Source organism: Arvicola amphibius, chromosome X, assembly GCF_903992535.2.
Source record: "Arvicola amphibius chromosome X, mArvAmp1.2, whole genome shotgun sequence".
Classification (NCBI taxonomy): Eukaryota; Metazoa; Chordata; class Mammalia; order Rodentia; family Cricetidae; genus Arvicola; species Arvicola amphibius.
In genome coordinates, this window is record NC_052065.1 from 56826318 (window position 1) to 56844219 (window position 17902).

Below are 17902 nucleotides of genomic sequence, written 5' to 3' on the forward strand. Positions count from 1 at the left end.
ACCCTCAAATGTCCCCTATCCCATATAACTAATTGTTCCTGGAGATTTACTTCAGGTGACATCTATCGCCTTCCAGGTAGTTGAAAATAAGGACTAGTGAATTTTAAGTCAAAGGTAGCATTTGGTGTAAGGAAGACAATGGATTTCTGGCTTCCCTCTCTCCTGCTTTCTGAAAAACATCTTTTTAATTTTCCAGAAAAGAAATACAAATTATACCATTTTCCTCTTCCCTTTCCTCCCATAGCCAGCTTACCCCCTTTCAAATTCATGTCCTCTTTTTCTTTGATTCTTCTTGCTAGCGACAAGCATGTGCATAAATATATGAATATAACCTGCCGAGTCTGGTTAATGTTGCTTTGTGTGTATGTGATTTCAGGTCTATCCATTTGGTACCGTCCTCATCTTAACTGATAATACTAGCAAGGAGAATACATTGCAATTTTCAGTTTAATTATCTGCTTCTTCTACTAGGTGGTAAACAACTTTCAACTGTGTTCCTGGCACACAACAGTTACTAATTAATTATCTTTAGAGGAACTGAACTCCATTAAAGCTCTTTTAAACTACCAGAGGCAGGCAAGTGAAAAGCATGCAGCCCTTTGGCCAGTATGGCTGTGGGGGTGTAGAGGTTAGAATAAGGGGCAGGCCAGGTGCCCACTCAAAATACTAATGCCCAAACTCACCCAGCCAAAGGCCCTGAGAGACTGACCCATGAACAAGCAAGTTCTTGACACTAAGTGGGTAATTAAGGGGGACAGAATCCTTAGACCAATCTTTATAATAAAGTCTCTTAAGCCCTTAACAAAGGCTGGGTGCCATTCAGATGGTAATGAGCTGCCAGCATTCAGGCCTTTGATATTTCTGGCTGCTGATCAGTCCCTTTCAACAGTTTAAATGCCTCTGCAATTAACCTTTATTCTTTAGTGACAGAATTTGTTCAGTTATTAAACTAGCAAAGAATCTCCATGCTGCCACCAAGTGATCTGGAATGGCTAATCCACTGTGGTCTAAGCAAAAACCCTCATCTCCTTCTGTGAGCTTTGAAGAGACCTGAGCTTTGCTCCATACCACTGCAGTTTGCTGTATATTTGCAACTGCAGAAAGAAGGGTGCTTTTTTTTTTCTTTTTTTTCTTTTTTTGGTTTTTCGAGACAGGGTTTCTCTGCAGCTTTTTTAGAGCCTGTCCTGGAACTAGCTCTTGTAGACCAGGCTGACCTCGAACTCACAGAGATCCGCCTGCCTCTGCCTCCCGAGTGCTGGGATTAAAGGCGTGCGCCGCCGCCACCACCACCAAGACCTGAGGTGAAGCACCCAGCGGGAGGTGCTCAGTAATGTCACTTTGGAGAGGCAGGTGATTCGAACCTGTATTTGTTGGGGTTTGCGTGTAACCATGGTTCCACTGCATCTTCCTGCCTGCTTCAGTAAGGCCTCCTGAGAAACAGAAGCCTCTATGGGAGGATTTTAAGCTGAGCTTACTTCTGCTTCTCTGCAGGAGCTTCCTACTATCCCTACTATATTCACCTTTCATGGCCTTCTAGTGCCATCTCTCGTCTTACTATATACATCATTTTCGGCACAAGGGATTGGACACTAGAGCTTCATCCATACTAGCCAAGGTCTCTAGCACTGAGCTACACCCAAGCCATATCCATGCTTTGAATTTAATATCCCATTTGACTCCAAATTGTGTTGTTCATGTACTTCTGGGTGTGGGTCCATCCACTGGAGTGAGTAGTCTTGCCAGGAGTCATAACCTTAAAGAAAACAGATTCTCCCTCGTCTAGAAGCCACCAACTGTCCATAGCACAGAAGGGGAGGGGGCTCGGCCAACGTGCTAGAATGCTGAAGGGCTTGCTCTTGTGTGGGCAATCCTCAGCTGCTCTGAGCTCCTGAGTGCAGCAGCCCTGGCATGCTTCATCACGCTTTGCTCTGTTCTTCCCCAACTTCTGCATCTTATTGTCTTTCTTCTTCAGTCCCTGAACCTTGAGTAGGAGGTGGTGCTACAGATGGCCCATATGCAGCTCTCCACGGGCACTTATTCTCTGCACTTTGGCCAGTTATTCTGCCTTAACCGCCACGCAGTGGCTATAAAGAATGTGGAGAGCTGATCCCAGTGGCCTAGGGATGGAGTCCTAGGTACTTCGGAGGTTGGGGTGAGAGGATCATTTGAGCCCAAGAGTTTGAAGCCAGTCTGAGAAATGTAACAAGACCTTATATACAGAAGTAATGGATGATGTCCAAAATGATAAATGGAAAAAGTGGCACAAAGAGCAATGATACACTGGGACGTGCAATTTATGTACAAATGCAGAAAATATAGACATGTCTTTATATAGAGAGAGAGTATATATGTATATTTGGTCTGCCTGGCTAATCTTGCTGCATGATTTTTTATTTTCAAGTTCTGTACAGTAAATTCAACTTTTAAAAGGAGAGGTATAAGTCACAGCTCAATTGCAGATTAATGAGTGAACCCCCAACAGCATGCTGAACAACAAATTATGTAGTTTACAGTATTATTTCTAATACATAAGGACAAATGGGTACAACTTCAGCATCAAAATTAAAAATAAAATGTTTAGCTAAACCAGCATAACTTTAGATTGCCTTCTAAATATTCATGCTTATATCCATAGACTACTACTTCAAGGAATGTGCGTGAATGCAAAGACTTAACACCGCAAGAAGTGCTAAGAATAAATCACAGCTAAGGACTGAGCCCCAAACAAAACATCAATAGCATCCTGCTAAGGCTCAAGGACTATTGCGGAAGAAAGAATGGAAGAATCAGAAGACAGGGAAAGGGGCTGTGAAACGCTATCTTCTGGGCAAGAAACAGCAAGTGCGATCACAAACACATAACAACTGGGGACAACTGTATAGGGACTGCTCATGACTGAGCCTGTCACTGTCAGATAAAAAGGAAGGAGGGACTCATGGGGCCCTATCTGTCACTGATGAACTGTGTCTTACTGACAGATTCAGGGAGAGAGGGAGTCGTTGCCAACAGTTGTTGGCACCCACTAGTGGCTCCACCAAGCTCCGATAGATAGTCCCAGTCTGATGGCTACACTTTTAGCCCTGGTTAACTAAGTAGGCCATAAAGCAAACGCCAAAGTCATTAATCTGGGAAAGGGACTGGTATGTGGATCTGGTAGGCATAAGAAAGAGACAAAAGACTGTACAGAGAGCATAATCAGAACACATTACAAACATGTCTGAAAATGTCAAAGTACTAACTTAATGCAAAATTAAAAGAATGAGCACTTGAAGGAGGTAATGCTCTCTACTGTAGAAGATAATAACTCTCTTTGATGGTTTAGATTTGAAGAAATAAACTAAAATTCTTTGAGGAGCACAGAAGTCATGTAAACGAGGTATATTAACCTGGAACATGTGCCTGATCCCTTTAAGCAAGCACACATCCGTTAAACCACTATGGTACCATTCAACATTCTTTCTTGCTTTACAAAAAAACCTTTATCGTCTAGTCATTACAGAGGGAATGGAAAGTGTCCTCCTGGGCTGGAGAGATGGCTCAGTGGTTAAGAGCATTTGCCTGCTCTTCCAAAGGTCCTGAGTTCAATTCCCAGCAACCACATGGTGGCTCACAACCATCTGTAATGAGGTCTGGTGCCCTCTTCTGGCCTGCAGGCATACACGCAAAACAGAATATGTGTACATAATAAATAAATAAATATTTTTTAAAAAAGAAAAGTGTCCTCCTAACAAAACAGGGCAGCTGCACATACGAATTCACAATGGCTATGACATCACACACAAGATCTGGCTATTCCAAATTCCAACATGGAGAAGGGAATTGGGTGTGAAATCCAACCACTCAAGGAGAAGCTGTTGGCGGTGTCAGTTGCTAGGAGATAAAGGGTCAGCTTTTTATAAAAATAGAGGCTCTCATAAGTTGGTCATACTCCAGTGGAAGGTCCGACATCTATGAATATTAGGGCAGCAAAAGTTGGCATGAATTGGTATAAAAAGACACAAAATTGGGTGTGTAGGAAAGGAGAGGTGGGTCTAGGAAGAGCTGTGGGGGAGGGGGAATATGTTCAAAACATGCTGTACAAAGTTCTCAAAGAAATAATAATAAACCCTAAAAGAGTACTGGAGTCTGTGGCAAGTCGGCAACTTATACTACTTCAAAGAAGGAACCACCACTACTGACTCCAGCATACCAGGCCCTGTGTGGTGAGATGGTCTCATTTCCTGAAATTCAGATATTAATGTGAATTACTTAAAATTTAAAATTTGGGAACTAAGTCTTTTTTCCCCCAAAATAGTCGAAGACAAATATATATATATTTGCACTCTGAATTTTATCTGCAGGCTATTATTCAGTTGAGTGAGACCTCTGGTTTCCAAAGACAGCTGGCAGAAGAATTGGAGGCTATTTACGTGAACTTGTCAGTATCATCCAGTTTTAGGGTTCGGTGACTCTAAGAACTCGATGTACTTTGACTTTTAAATAAGGAGGCCACTTCCAATCATATTCCTGGTTCTATTACTAATGTAATGTGTGGCTTTGTGCCTATCTTTTCCCATCCCTAAGAATCCGTTCTGTCATGTGTAAGGTGAAGAAGTTATTAGGTGATCGAAAGTGTATTTTAGCCTGCCAGGAAATGAATCGAAGAAAATCCTGCTCTCGAAAACAATGAAAAAGAGAGAAGCCACACACTACATGTCTCCTGAACCATCAATTATGTATATTATCCCACGCTAAACACACACACACACACACACACACACACACACACACACACACTCACATCCACACAAACTGGAATCCGAGCAAAGCAAGCTTCTATACTCAACTTTCAACTAAAGAAAACTATAAAGGACAAGTAACTTTCTTCTTTAGCATATCACAAGAAAACGGAACATTGTACAGAAAAACCTATATATTGAACACACGGTAAAATAAAATAGTCTCTATTGCGCACTACATCAAGTCTAGGCCACACTGTATGCTTTATGATGTTACAGGTGATTCTGATATGCAATACATTTAGAAAGCAGTGCTATAGATCAAGCAGTTAAACCAAATCTCACTATCATGTGCTCTTTTTTATAAATAAAGCTTTACTTGAACACAGCTTTTCTACTCACTTAAATAGTATTTATGCCTGCTTTCAAGCTGTAATTATACAACTGTGTAGATGTGATACAGGCTGAAAGCCTCACATATGAACTTTCAAGCCAAATTCTGCTAGAAATTAGATACTTGAAACTCATGTCACTAGATTGCTACGTATACATTCAAATTGGATCCTCATTTAAAGAAAAAACTTGTGAACAGTATAAATTTGAAAATAAAATATTTCACATTACTATTAATTTCTGTTCAGATACAATAATTTTGCTAGATATGTGCTTACAAAGAGTTCTCATCTTCTCAAGATAAATTTGCAGCGGAGATTTTGATGAGTGAAACAAATACAGTGTCATGACCTTATTTAAAAAATCATACACCAGGCAGATGGTAACTGGAACTATAGATAAAGTGTGACCTCGAGAGCTGAATCTGGATGATGGGCACATGAGTTCTTGGTGCTGTTTCCTTCGTTTAATTTTTGTATACATATACTAAAAGACATCTTGCATAATACAAATTTATTCAAAAGGAAAAGTAGTAACAGAAAGAGCGAGTACCAAAAATGACCAGTCCCTTTCCCCCCAAATGGTGTTCTCTTTCAAGGGTAGACAGCTTTGACTTTCTCCATCAGTAGCATACTCTCTGTAACTTACGATATATATTTCAGCATAGTACAATGGCCTAGAATATTTCAATGTCACCAACTAAAACCAAATCATGAATGTAAAAAAGAAAAACAATTTTATTGTCAAATCATTATATAATGTTTTAAGAAACTTAAAATACAAAAATAAACTGAAAAATGGATATACGTTAACAGCAATAGTGATGGTAAGCTGAGAGCAGCTATTAGCAAGCTGATGCATAGAGAATGTGATAATTACATCAAGCTATCTAACAATAGCAATTTTAATAAACTGTTGGTTCTAAGATGCTTCCAGAATGCAGATAACAATTTGAAAAAGAAAAGTGCCCTCAGAACCAATGAGAAAATGTTTATATATATATATATATATATATATATATATATATATATATATATATATTTACTTGCATGTGTACTCTCATAACTTCATAATTGTATTATTGTAATCATGATTCCGTATATTTATACTCTACGAGTAACTAGTTGTATTTAAAAGACTAACGAAGAAAAAGAGCTACAATAAAATTTTGAAAACACCATCGCCAGTCAGCATGACAGGTGGTAAAAATGATTTCTCATGAGGGAGAGGTATAGGAAATATAAATACTGACTGTGAATACCATACAGTCACCCAGCCTTCTTAGGAACAGAAAGAAAACAATAGCACTGGATAATGTGACCATCAATGAGTGATTAAACCAATACTACAAATCTTCAGATGTGATGAAACTTCAGTTACCAAATAATCCTTGACTATTTGCTTCTGAAAAGATGTAAGTATTACAAAAATAAGGATCCAGTAAACCTAATAACCCTAAACCTTTCAAATAGCAGCACAGATGCAAGACGGTGAAAGAGTTTTACATCTCCTCCATTAGATCATAGAATTTTATTGCTGGACTCCAATTATACTACTGCATTTTCTCATTTGCCTCGAGTAAAACTTTCACAGAAGATGCTGTCAACGCATCTGAAAGCACAGAGAAATGGGACTTCACTGAGTTTATAGAACAAGCTGTACAACTCCTTTTGTGTTTGCATACTGATAAACACATGTATGAATGGTAGAATTAGGCATGACATTAGCTTCCATTGTAGAATTCCACTAAGACTGCTGGAGAAGAGACTATTAGCGATATCCTATCTGTGACTAATGGAAACTACAGACAAAAAAAGAACTGGATAACTGAGAACCCCAAATTGGCAGAGGTCTATTTATTTTTGCCTATTATAACCTAGAAAATAGCAAGAAGCAGGAATATATTACAAAGGCACAGATATAATCATTATACCCACTATGGAAGCCACAACTGGCAAGCAGGGTGAGTACATGCATTTTGAAAGCATGTGAATTTTCTCTGTTCTCCGTGTAAGTTTTCTAAACAGCCCTAACTGTATTTTCTAAAGTTACATTGTCTACAATATATGACTATAAAGGTTGTCAAACATATGTCAAAGTTTTGGAGTTACTGTGCTGAATAATCTTGAGGAGCAACTGATGGAATTTGAAACACCTAAAATTGTGCACATCACCTCTGAGGCTTTCTGTCAGGCCATTTCCATAGAATATTAACTATGGTGGGAGACATGCCCTAAATGATGTCAACAACATCCCATAACCTTGGGACACATGTCGAGCAAAAGGGGAAAATGGACAAAGCCCACTAACCTTCTCATACTCACATTCTCTCCATCTCTCTCTTTTCCCCTCCTTCCCCCTCCCCACTCAGCCTTGCCATTGTGATATAAGGTGTTGTGTCTTGTCATGGACATGCCCCACTCACTCTACCATGATGACGTGATGGGTGGAAATAAATATGCCCTCCCTTCAGGTTACTGTGTTCTGGTATTTCGTCACAGTGATAAAAGACTAGGACGAGTACTTTGGAATCTAGACAGCCTACAGGAAGCTTCAGTCATCAGTAGCCAGCCTACAGGAAGCTTCGGTTACCAGTAGTTTGCCACACTTGCTTTCTCTGTGTATGTTTTCCAAAGTCTCTGGAAGTAAACTGATTAATCCCTAAACTACCAGCATTCATATTGAAAGACAAAGCAAAATTTCCTACTAGACAATAACAAGATTTTCATGTAGAACAAAATTTGCAATTCCACACCACCTAATATCTATGCCATAATCAAATTTTCTCAAGTGTCAAGAGAAAAAAGTCTTTTAAACTGAGTTTTTAACATGTCGGTAAAATCAAAATTCATGCGCTGCATTTGCTTTTAAGGATCCCTACTTCTTTTCCCACAATACTGACTTGTAAAAAATAAATCCAAGCCAATAATCTCATAGATTGTCAAGAATTCTCTGTATTTGTAGTCTTTCATCTCTTAGTTCAATTCACATTAAGCATTTCATAGTTTCATGCTTTATACTTCACACTTTATCAAATTAGGAGACATATAGGGTCAACTTGTGTCATTATTGGCGATGCTCACATTGACCAATGATTTAAGGCAGCATCTGTCACAGAGCCTCATTGTGAAGACCCACAGTGTCCATTTATAATTAGTAGCCTGAAGCAATACATTAAAATGATAAGACTATCTTGTCTCTCGATTTGATCATTTAATCAGTGCTCAAAACCAAGGCAGTGCAGTTACAGGCTGACTTGGCTAACACTCCCACATTCATTAGCTGCTGTTCTTCTATAATAGCTGTTCTGTCTTTACCAGCTCTTCCATGAATCTCTGCTTGGTCAATGTGCTCTTAGCAAATACTCCTGCGCAGGTATACCAAACGTCATTGGTGTCATCCTTATCAAGCAAATCCCTTTCTTTATGGTATCATTTACCCATGGCTCACCTTGTCTTTCCAAACCCCAGATCTGGAAAGGCCACTTTTCTAAGCTGCTCTGGTCCCTTTGAAAAGGGAGTAGTATTTAGAAACAAAGAACTGGGCACTAGGTATACTCACATTTGAGGGGAGAGGGAAAGAACCATTTCAAGGATGGAAAAGATGTTTTTGTTTTATTTGGTATAGTGAATTCATAGATACCCCCTTTGTTGTTGCTTTTATTCTTTGGACTCTTTACTCTTTGGGGGGGCCAGGCACCCAGCTCCCAAATAAATTACACACATGGAGGCTTATTATTACTTATAAGTGCCCAACCTTAGCATGGCTTGTCTCTTGCCAGTTTTTCTTAACTTAAATTATCCCATCTACCTTTTGTCTTTGGGATTTTTCCTTTTGTTACTTCCGTATATCTTACTTTCCTTCTTCCTTGGTGGCTGGGTGGCTGGCCCCTGATGTCCTCCTCTCCTTGTTCTCTCTAGCTCCTTCTTCTCTTCTACATTTCTCCTTCTGTTTATTCTCTCTGTCTGCCAGCCCCGCCTATCCTTTCTCCTGCCTTGTTATTGGTCATTCAACTCTTTGTTAGGCCATCAGGTGTTTTAGACAGGCACAGTAACACAGCTTCATGGAGTTAAACAAATGCAGCATAAACCAAAGCAACACATCTTAAAATAATAGTCTCCAACATTTCCCCTTTATGTTTAATATTGCAAAATCCATTCTTCATTTCTACCCTTCATATCCAGTTCTCATTTTTTTACATCATGTTAAATTAGTGTATAAACACATACAAATATGCATGCACATAGATATTTGTTTTCCTTGTAAAATGTTTGTATATTTTATATCATATTTATATGACTACTAATAAAACAACCGAATGACGCTTAAAATTTATTTGTAGCTCTTTCTTGCTTTCCAGGGCCATTGCATAAGTATGAGTGAGAGGCAAGGACTGACAACTTAGTTGAAATAGCTCCTTTCTCTACGTGCTCCTATTACCAAGTTGACAATCATGCACCTGCTTCTTGGCTGTTCCGTTTTAAGGTTCTTGAGATTTGCTTATTTTTTATTTTATTTTTGGATTTGTACAAATTAGCACTGATTGGAAGTAAAATCTACATCAGAAGGTGACTCAGAGGAATCTAATTCTTGTCCCTATCCTCTCCATGGCATTAATACCATTTTCATAACTTTTATAACTTTGTTGAGGTTTAACTGCCATAAAGTTCCCCATGTACAAGAGTATTATTCAATGGCTTTTAGTATATTCCTAGGGTGGTATAACTGCTACCAACGTTTAATGTAAGAAGCTTTCATTATTCCATAAAAAGCACCACACGTAGTATCAACAACTCCTAAATACTATGCAATATTTTGTCTATCAGTTTATATAGTGACAGGTACGAGGTTTACTGACACTATTAAATAATTGTGGATAATGCTGTTATAAATATCTGTGTGTAAGGTTTTGTAAGGACATCTGTTTTGATTTATCTTGGGTATGCAGTGAAGAAACAGAATTCCCAGGTCTCATAGAAGCCTGTATTTAACTTCTGGAATCATTACGTATTTTTTAAAATCACATCGTGCTTAATTTGACAATTTCTTAACATGCAATGTGATTTCTAATATTTAAAAATTTCCTCTTCTATTAGGAAAATACTCTAGAATATTACACCCCTTGATTTATATTTTAGGTCTTTTTTGTTGTTGCTGTTGCTTGTTTTAGAACCTAATATGTATAATGCATCACATGGAGGAAAAACCTGCATAGACAAAGTCCTTATTCTTTTTTTATGAGTACACATTACTACATGTGGGATACACCCTTATTCACCCAACAAGCCCTCTTTGTTGGGCATGTACTATATCCAATTTTTGTTATTAAAATTATGCTGCACTGACCAACACTGCCTTGCATTTGTGGAGATGTATATTTAGAGTAGATGCCAAAAAGTGTGCCTGGTAGACTGAAGTGAAAATTACTATGCGCCTGTGTTAAGTGGTTCTGAATCCCCCTCCTCTAGAAGCATACTAAACAAACACTGTGATTACTCAGAGCGCCTGTTTCCCATAGTCTCATTGACAGAGAATGTAAACTGAAATTTGTCAATGAATGGGAGCTCAGCAGAAGTTTGATCTGCATTTCATTACTACGGTGAGATTAAGTATTACATTTCCACACATTTAACTCTTTCTAGCTCTGTGATATATCTATATGTATCTCTTTTGTTTCAAAGATCTTGAGGAGCAGGAATGCGGAAGAACCCAGTTAGATGGGAAGATGGAGGCCGATGCCCCATCACTCACTACCAGCAGGAACAATATGATGAGTTATTGGGATCTTGTCACATATTAGATATTCAGAAAGTCACAGCTAAAAGAATGCCTTGAAAAATAGCTGATTCAGTTCCTTCTAGCTATAGATGAACAAGCTATACATTAATAACTGAGGGCCAAGGAGTGGACGGACTTTCTTCAGGTCACATAACAAATTAGAGCTAGAGGAAGAAATGGAACTCAAAGTTACTTTTCCTACAGCAACATCAAATTAATGCACAAATAATTTCTTCGTTGATTTTTTTATTTTTGCTAAGATTACATCAAAGTACATTTTGGAGAGAACATGTCTCTTAATACTCTTTATTAGCCTGAGCTGCAGACATCAGCAATAAACCAAAATCAATCATTTTGCTATCTGTGCTTATTATCTATATCAGCATCTTTAATATTCACTTGCTGTAGAAGTGCAAAAACAATCTTAGAAGGTACAAGTTGGATGAGATTTCGGGAGATACCTCACATCACAGGAACACACGAGGTCCAGATACACAGAGTGTTCAATATATATCTCACATGGGCAGCCAAGAGGGTTCTTAGTCTGAGATCTCACTATCACTAAAGGCCTGAAGAATAGATGTTAAGATTCTTTCTATATAAGGTTCAATATAGCATGATGAATTTTGAGAGTGTATAGATAGGCATATTTGCTAAATATATGCTTAGGATATATTGTAATTTTATGCTGTTTTACACATTGCTGCTTAAAATACCAGGAGAGGCCTAGAGAGGGGCACAGCAATCAAATGAGCTAGCAACAGAACTGAAATAAGCACTCAAAGTTTGATAACTTCTCAACTGCATGCCGTCTCTTTGTTTTGATTCAAGCGCATCAATCTCCGTTCACAAACTGAATCTTTTTCATGATGCAACATCACGGAGCATGTGTATCCCTTCTAAGTAAGTCTCCTGCCATCTCCACATCAGGCCAGGAGATTGACCACATCCTAGTATCTCTTATTTTATTCATTTCTCTTTTGCCCCAACTCTCCTCCTCTCTCTCTTCATTCCTCTTCCTTCTCTTCATCCCTCCTCCAATCCATGCCTCCCTTCCTTCCCCCTTCTCATTCCTTACTTCCTTTCTTTTATTCCTTCTTTCCATTGGCAGGTTATCACAACATAATTGGCTAGTCTGGCTTCTAGCTAACAGTCTGTCTACATTATCCTCCCAAATTCTAGGATTACAGACACACACACACACACACACACACACACACACACAAAATTGCACTTCTTAAGAGCTCACTCTGTGTCACAGGCTTTCCTATGTTCATCTGAATCCATGACACTCCTACTTCATGGTCATCAGTATTCTCACCATAGAGATGAACATAGAGAGGCTCAGAGAGGCTCACTAAGACAGCTAAGTAGTAGAACTAGGCTCGTCTGACAGTAAAGTACATGTCTGGTCCTACTGCACAGCACACTCCCTTACTGCTACCTTTCAGCTACAACAGACTAGGGGCCTGTGGACTCTAGGATACATACACGGGTGAATGAAAAACTGACCTCCCTCAGAGAATATTCAGATGGTAGAAGAAAAAGGTGGGGGGATGGGGTTCTGATGGAGGTCTCTCTCATTGGTTAATAAAGAAACTGCCTTGGCTTTTTGATAGGGCAGGATTTAGATAGGTGGAGTAGACAGAACAGAATGCTGGGAAGAAGGGAAGTTAGTCAATCGCCATGCCTCTCCTCTCTGAGTCAGTCGCCATGAAGCCAGCCACCAGGTCAGACATGCTGAATCTTTCCCGGTAAGCCACCACCTCGTGGTGCTACACAGATTACTAAATATGGGTTAAAGCAAGATGTAAAAATTAGCCAGTAAGAGGCTGAAACTAATGGGCCAGGCAGTGTTTAAATGAATACAGTTTGTGTGTTGTTATTTCCGGGGATAAGCTAGCCGTGCGGAAACTGGGCGGGATGAAAAGCAGGCCTGCCCACAGCTACTCACTACAGGGTTCAATGAGTTAGGGAGTCAGTTTTTCTTCAGTACTCCCATGTGTGTCAGACCAACAACAGAAACTCTTTTTGAAACCCCAACAGTTACTTACTTTACCAAGTGTCTGATTAGAAGTTCCAGCATCTCCCGGTTCTTTTCTGGTAGCTTATATACTAGGGAGTGAATAGCCCCCAGACGGTAATCCAGGTTGTCAGATTCTGGCAGAGAGAACAAAGATAGATAGTTTGGCTTCTAGGTGACTGGATTAAGTAAACTCTAACATGTGTGCACATATGCATGTGCATGAACACATGCACGTACACGTATGCATGCGTGCACACACACACACACACACACACACACACACACACACCTGAGCACAGGGAGAGGGAGAAAGGAAGAGGGAAGGAGAGAGAAGAAAAGGGAGGAAGACAATAAAAAAGATAAAGAGAGGAAACAGGCAAATAGGCACAGACACACTGAATAAATGAGAAAAAATAGAAACAAAGTCAACAATGGCAAGGGGAGATTAGAAAGTGAAAGAAACAAAATACAGGCCTAGAAGGATGAAGAAACTAGAAAGTGGGGAATGGAAGATGGTGAACTCGGGATCAGAGGCAGGCAGAATCCCAGGCACAGTAGGCTGTCTCTAAGGCCCCAAGCAAAGCCTCCAGTTGGAAACCTTTTTCCCCACCTACTATGTGTGAAGCACTACGGGTGCTGCCTTCACAAGTCAATCACTGAAAGATCCAGGAAGTACATACCACATACCTCCACTTAGTCAATTACTTAAAACCATGCAACTAACATTGGCTATCAAAATTATTTACCTCAAAAAGTTAGCAATCAAAACTACTCTCACTTGTCAGTGGGCAACATCAGTTTACTTTGGGAATTGTCCCCCAAAGCAGTCTTCAGGCTTTTTACCGTAAGCTTACTAGGAAACCAGAGCAACCCAATTGAACAAGCAGCGCACATACTTACTGGCAGCAGAGACGAGCTCTTTGTGAAGCTTATAAGTCATGACAGGTTCGGAAAGGTTCCTGAAACGAATGAAGGGGATCAGTCTTTTGGAGGAAGGAGTAACCAGACCTTGGTCTCTCGATTCTCTGAGTACTAAGGCCCCACACCATAGCCTGATTACACCCATCTCACAGAAGTTTACCAATGGGATCTATGTCTGAAAGAATTAAATTGAAATGAATGAAATCTATGCCCTGGCAATGCTGAAGCATGCATAGGAAGCCTGTATATAGTGGTTCTGTTGAACTTGTCCATTGGGTTTCATGGTCTAAATTGATGAGGACGGCTAATCTGGATTCTTCCTCATGTTTAAAAGAAGATCTGCAAAAATATAGACTGCAGCTTCCAGCAAGATCTCCAATTAGCTCCCCAAAGTGAAAGGAAATAAAAACCAATCCTGCCAAGTCTAAAACAGACCTACTCGAAATATGACAACATGCTTATAAATTGGTGGATCTGAAGAATTATTTCCAAAGCACTTTAGTATCTGTTCTATTTGACCCTTCCGCTGGTCCAATGAAGTAGAGCAGTATTGAAACAAAGAGATGAGTTCTGTCTCGGATGGCACTAGAACTTGGGAAAGCACTAACCACAGAGGCAGGGACATAGACAAGATCATTTGAGGAGCTGTTGTACACATTTGCAGCCAGGTTTCTATACAAAGCAATGGACATAACATGTCTACTTCTTAGTCCTGGAATCCCCTGGTTTACTCACTAATCCATCATGACCTGACTCAGCCCAACTGCTCCAATGAAGCTGTTCTGACCAGTACCACCAGTGACTGCCTCAATGCTGCACACAAAGAGAACTGTCATTTTTTACCTTTGCATCATTTTGGGGTTGTTAACAAGTCTCCTTGAGACTCTTACCTCTTGGATTCTGTTGAATCACTTGATTTGGGTGTTTTTCCTCACCACTTTGACCTTTTATAATTTATCTTCTCTGGGAATTTATCATGGACCCTTTTCTGTTTTTACAACACTAGAGGGCTGGAAAACTCAAATATCTACAGAGGCTAGGAAATATTCATACTGCACATGTCTCATATTTAATCTGCACTTACATAGCATTGCCTTTATTTTCTGAATGCCAGACATCTTTACTTACACACAGAATCAGAAGCACATGGGCTTAAGGGAGTCAGATATTTCCATCTTCAACAGAGATGGGAAATGAATATTTTTATAGGAAATACGATCGTTTTCATACTTTGGCCATTGATTTGATTCTACTTCAGTGGCATCTACTATTGGACAAAAGGGAATGCTATAAAACATTGTACTGCTGTTTCCCAATAGTCTCCAATGTACACCAATGCCCCAATGGAGCAGCGGGGCATCTGTTCTTGTGATTCTAAGCACAAGCACAGCATCATGATTTCCACTTCTGCCACTGAAAGGCACAAGAAGGGCCTGACATGCCGGGCGGTGGTGGCGCACGCCTTTAATCCCAGCACTCGGGAGGCAGAGGCAGGCGGATCTCTGTGGGTTCGAGAGCAGCCTGGTCTACAAGAGCTAGCTCCAGGACAGGCTCCAAAGCCACAGAGAAACCCTGTCTCGAAAAACCCCCCCAAAAAAGAAGGGCCTGACATCTAATTTCTTACTAAACATTATTTTCCCATGGCAAATCCAAATGGCCCCGTGGTAGTGCACATTCACTTCATTATCAATTGCTCCTGATTCTGTCTGATTGCCCACACCAGGTTCCTTTCTCCCTCATGATCACAACCAGCAAAAGGATTCCATCCACAAACTCCTTCTGACCTCTTTTCTTGCCACTTATGCCACTGCTATGAATCTTTATATAAACAAAAAGAAAACGAAATAAACTTTGCATCTTGACTGCAAATACAATGCGACCTCGTGTTCATCACTGCCATCACTCCCCTTCCATGATGGACTGGACACTTTACTAAGCTACAAGTCAAAACAAATCTTCTTTCTTAAAAACGACATTGAAATGAATCAATAGTGATGACAGCCTAGAGCATATGACAGCTTCACTAATGATCACCTCTTGCTACATGTGTCGGCCACTAATAGTTTTAGACTTGGCCTTCCCTTCTGCTGATTAGGCTTAAGCTAGAAAGGCCTTCAATTGAAGAAAGCCCTTGAAACACATCTTTGAAGATATTGCTTTTAAATAGGATAGGGACAGTACATCACTTACTCATCTACTATTCTCATTACCTTTGGAAATTATTCATATAAGACTACTCTCTTGTTATTAAACTATCCCCACATCCCAGAGTCGGTCATGGCTCCTGAAAACAGGTATTGGGGGGAGAAGACATCCCAGGAAAAGTAGCTTTTTAAGTCAGAGATTTAAGTTCAGAAGATATCAGCTATAACCACATACATACTTTGTTGGGGAAGCAAGAACCTCAGTTTCCCCATCTGTAAAAAGGAGTACTGCACTTCGTGTGGTACACAGGAATTGAGATAAACAAATAATCAATGAAGGGGTTAATAATAGCAGCAAGCACAGTGCCCATCACAGGATAAGCCCTCCAATAGCATTGCCTTTCTTTGTAAGACAGAATGGGCATGTCTCAGAGGAATCTAATGACTGAAAGACACTTAAGGAAATGCTCAACATCCTTACTCATCAGAGAAATGCAAATCAAAACAACTCTGAGATTCCATCTTATACCTGTAAAAATGGCCAAGATCAGAAACACTGATGACAACTTATGCTGGAGAGGTTGTGGGGTAAAGGAAACACTCGTGCATTGCTGGTGGGAGTGCAAGCTGGTACAACCCCTTTGGATGTCAGTGTGGCAATTTCTCAAAAAATTAGGAAACAACCTTCCTCAAGACCCAGTAATACCACTTTGGGGTATATACCCAAAGGATGCTCAATTGTACCACAAGGACATGTGCTCAACTATGCACATAGCAGCTTTGTTTGTCATAGCCAGAACCTGGAAACAACTTAAATGTCCCTTGACTAAAGAATGGATAAGGAAAATGTGGTACATTTACACAATGAAGTACTACACAGCAGAGAAAAATAATGATATCTTGAAATTTGCAGGAAAATGGATGGAGCTAGAAAACATCATATTGAATGAGATAACCCAGACCCAGAAAGACAATTACCACATGTACTTACTCATAAGTGGTTTTTAAACATAAAGCAAAGAAAACCAGCCTACAAACCACAATCCCAGAGAACTTAGGTAACAATGAGGACCCCAACAGAGACATATATGGATCTAATCTACATGGGAAGTAGATAAAGACAAGATCTCCTGAGTAAATTGGGAGCATGGGGACCATGGGAGAAGGTTGAAGGGGCGGGGAAAGAGAGGGAGGGAAGCAGAGAAAAAATGTATAGCTCAATAAAATCAAGAAAAAAAGAATATAAAAAGAATAGACATGTTTCTGAACATAGCATTCATAGTTATATGAAATTAGAACTACATCAAGATGATGCTATAGTGGAAGGTCATTCAACAGCAGTATCATGACCCAGATGCTTAGAATAATGATACAGTACAGAGTTTACCCATCGATCTTAATACTAAAAGACCACAAAAATGGAAAAGATAACACTTGAACTTGAAACTATACTGCATGTTATAGAGCACAAAGAATGGTAGTGGGTAACTGAAGGGAGTGCTACGTGTAGTGGCAGTGCACACCTTTAATCCCAGCAGCACAGAGGCAGAGGCAAGTGGATTTCTGTGAATAGAGGCCAGCCTGATCTACACAGAGAGCTCCAGGCCAACCTGCAAAGTCAGACCCTGTCTCAAAAAAACAATGGATATGTACATAATACATATGTGCGTATAGTCTTTGAATTATATAAATATGCATGTCTATATATACATATTCAAACATATTTTAAATAACATATACTTATGCCTATAAATAAGATATTAATTTTATCAGCACTGTATATCCTCAAATTTTGCTTTTTTCTTATTGCTGTTGCTCATTTATCCCCAATTTTGTATTTTCTTTTATATTTCCATTTATACGGGTAAAGACATGACAGTATGGTATAACCATATTGTATTTCTCTTTCTCTCTCTGGGGTG

The 17902-nt window shown here is 39.6% G+C and overlaps 1 protein-coding gene across 1 annotated transcript in view; it reads right to left on the bottom strand.

Annotated features, from left to right (window-relative positions):
* The window catches only part of Ophn1 (oligophrenin 1), a 338469-nt gene that overhangs the window by 54302 nt on the left and 266265 nt on the right, over positions 1-17902 (bottom strand). The window contains 2 exon segments of the mRNA XM_042054391.1: positions 12944-13049; positions 13816-13874. Of these exon segments, the coding sequence (XP_041910325.1) occupies positions 12944-13049; positions 13816-13874 (165 nt within the window).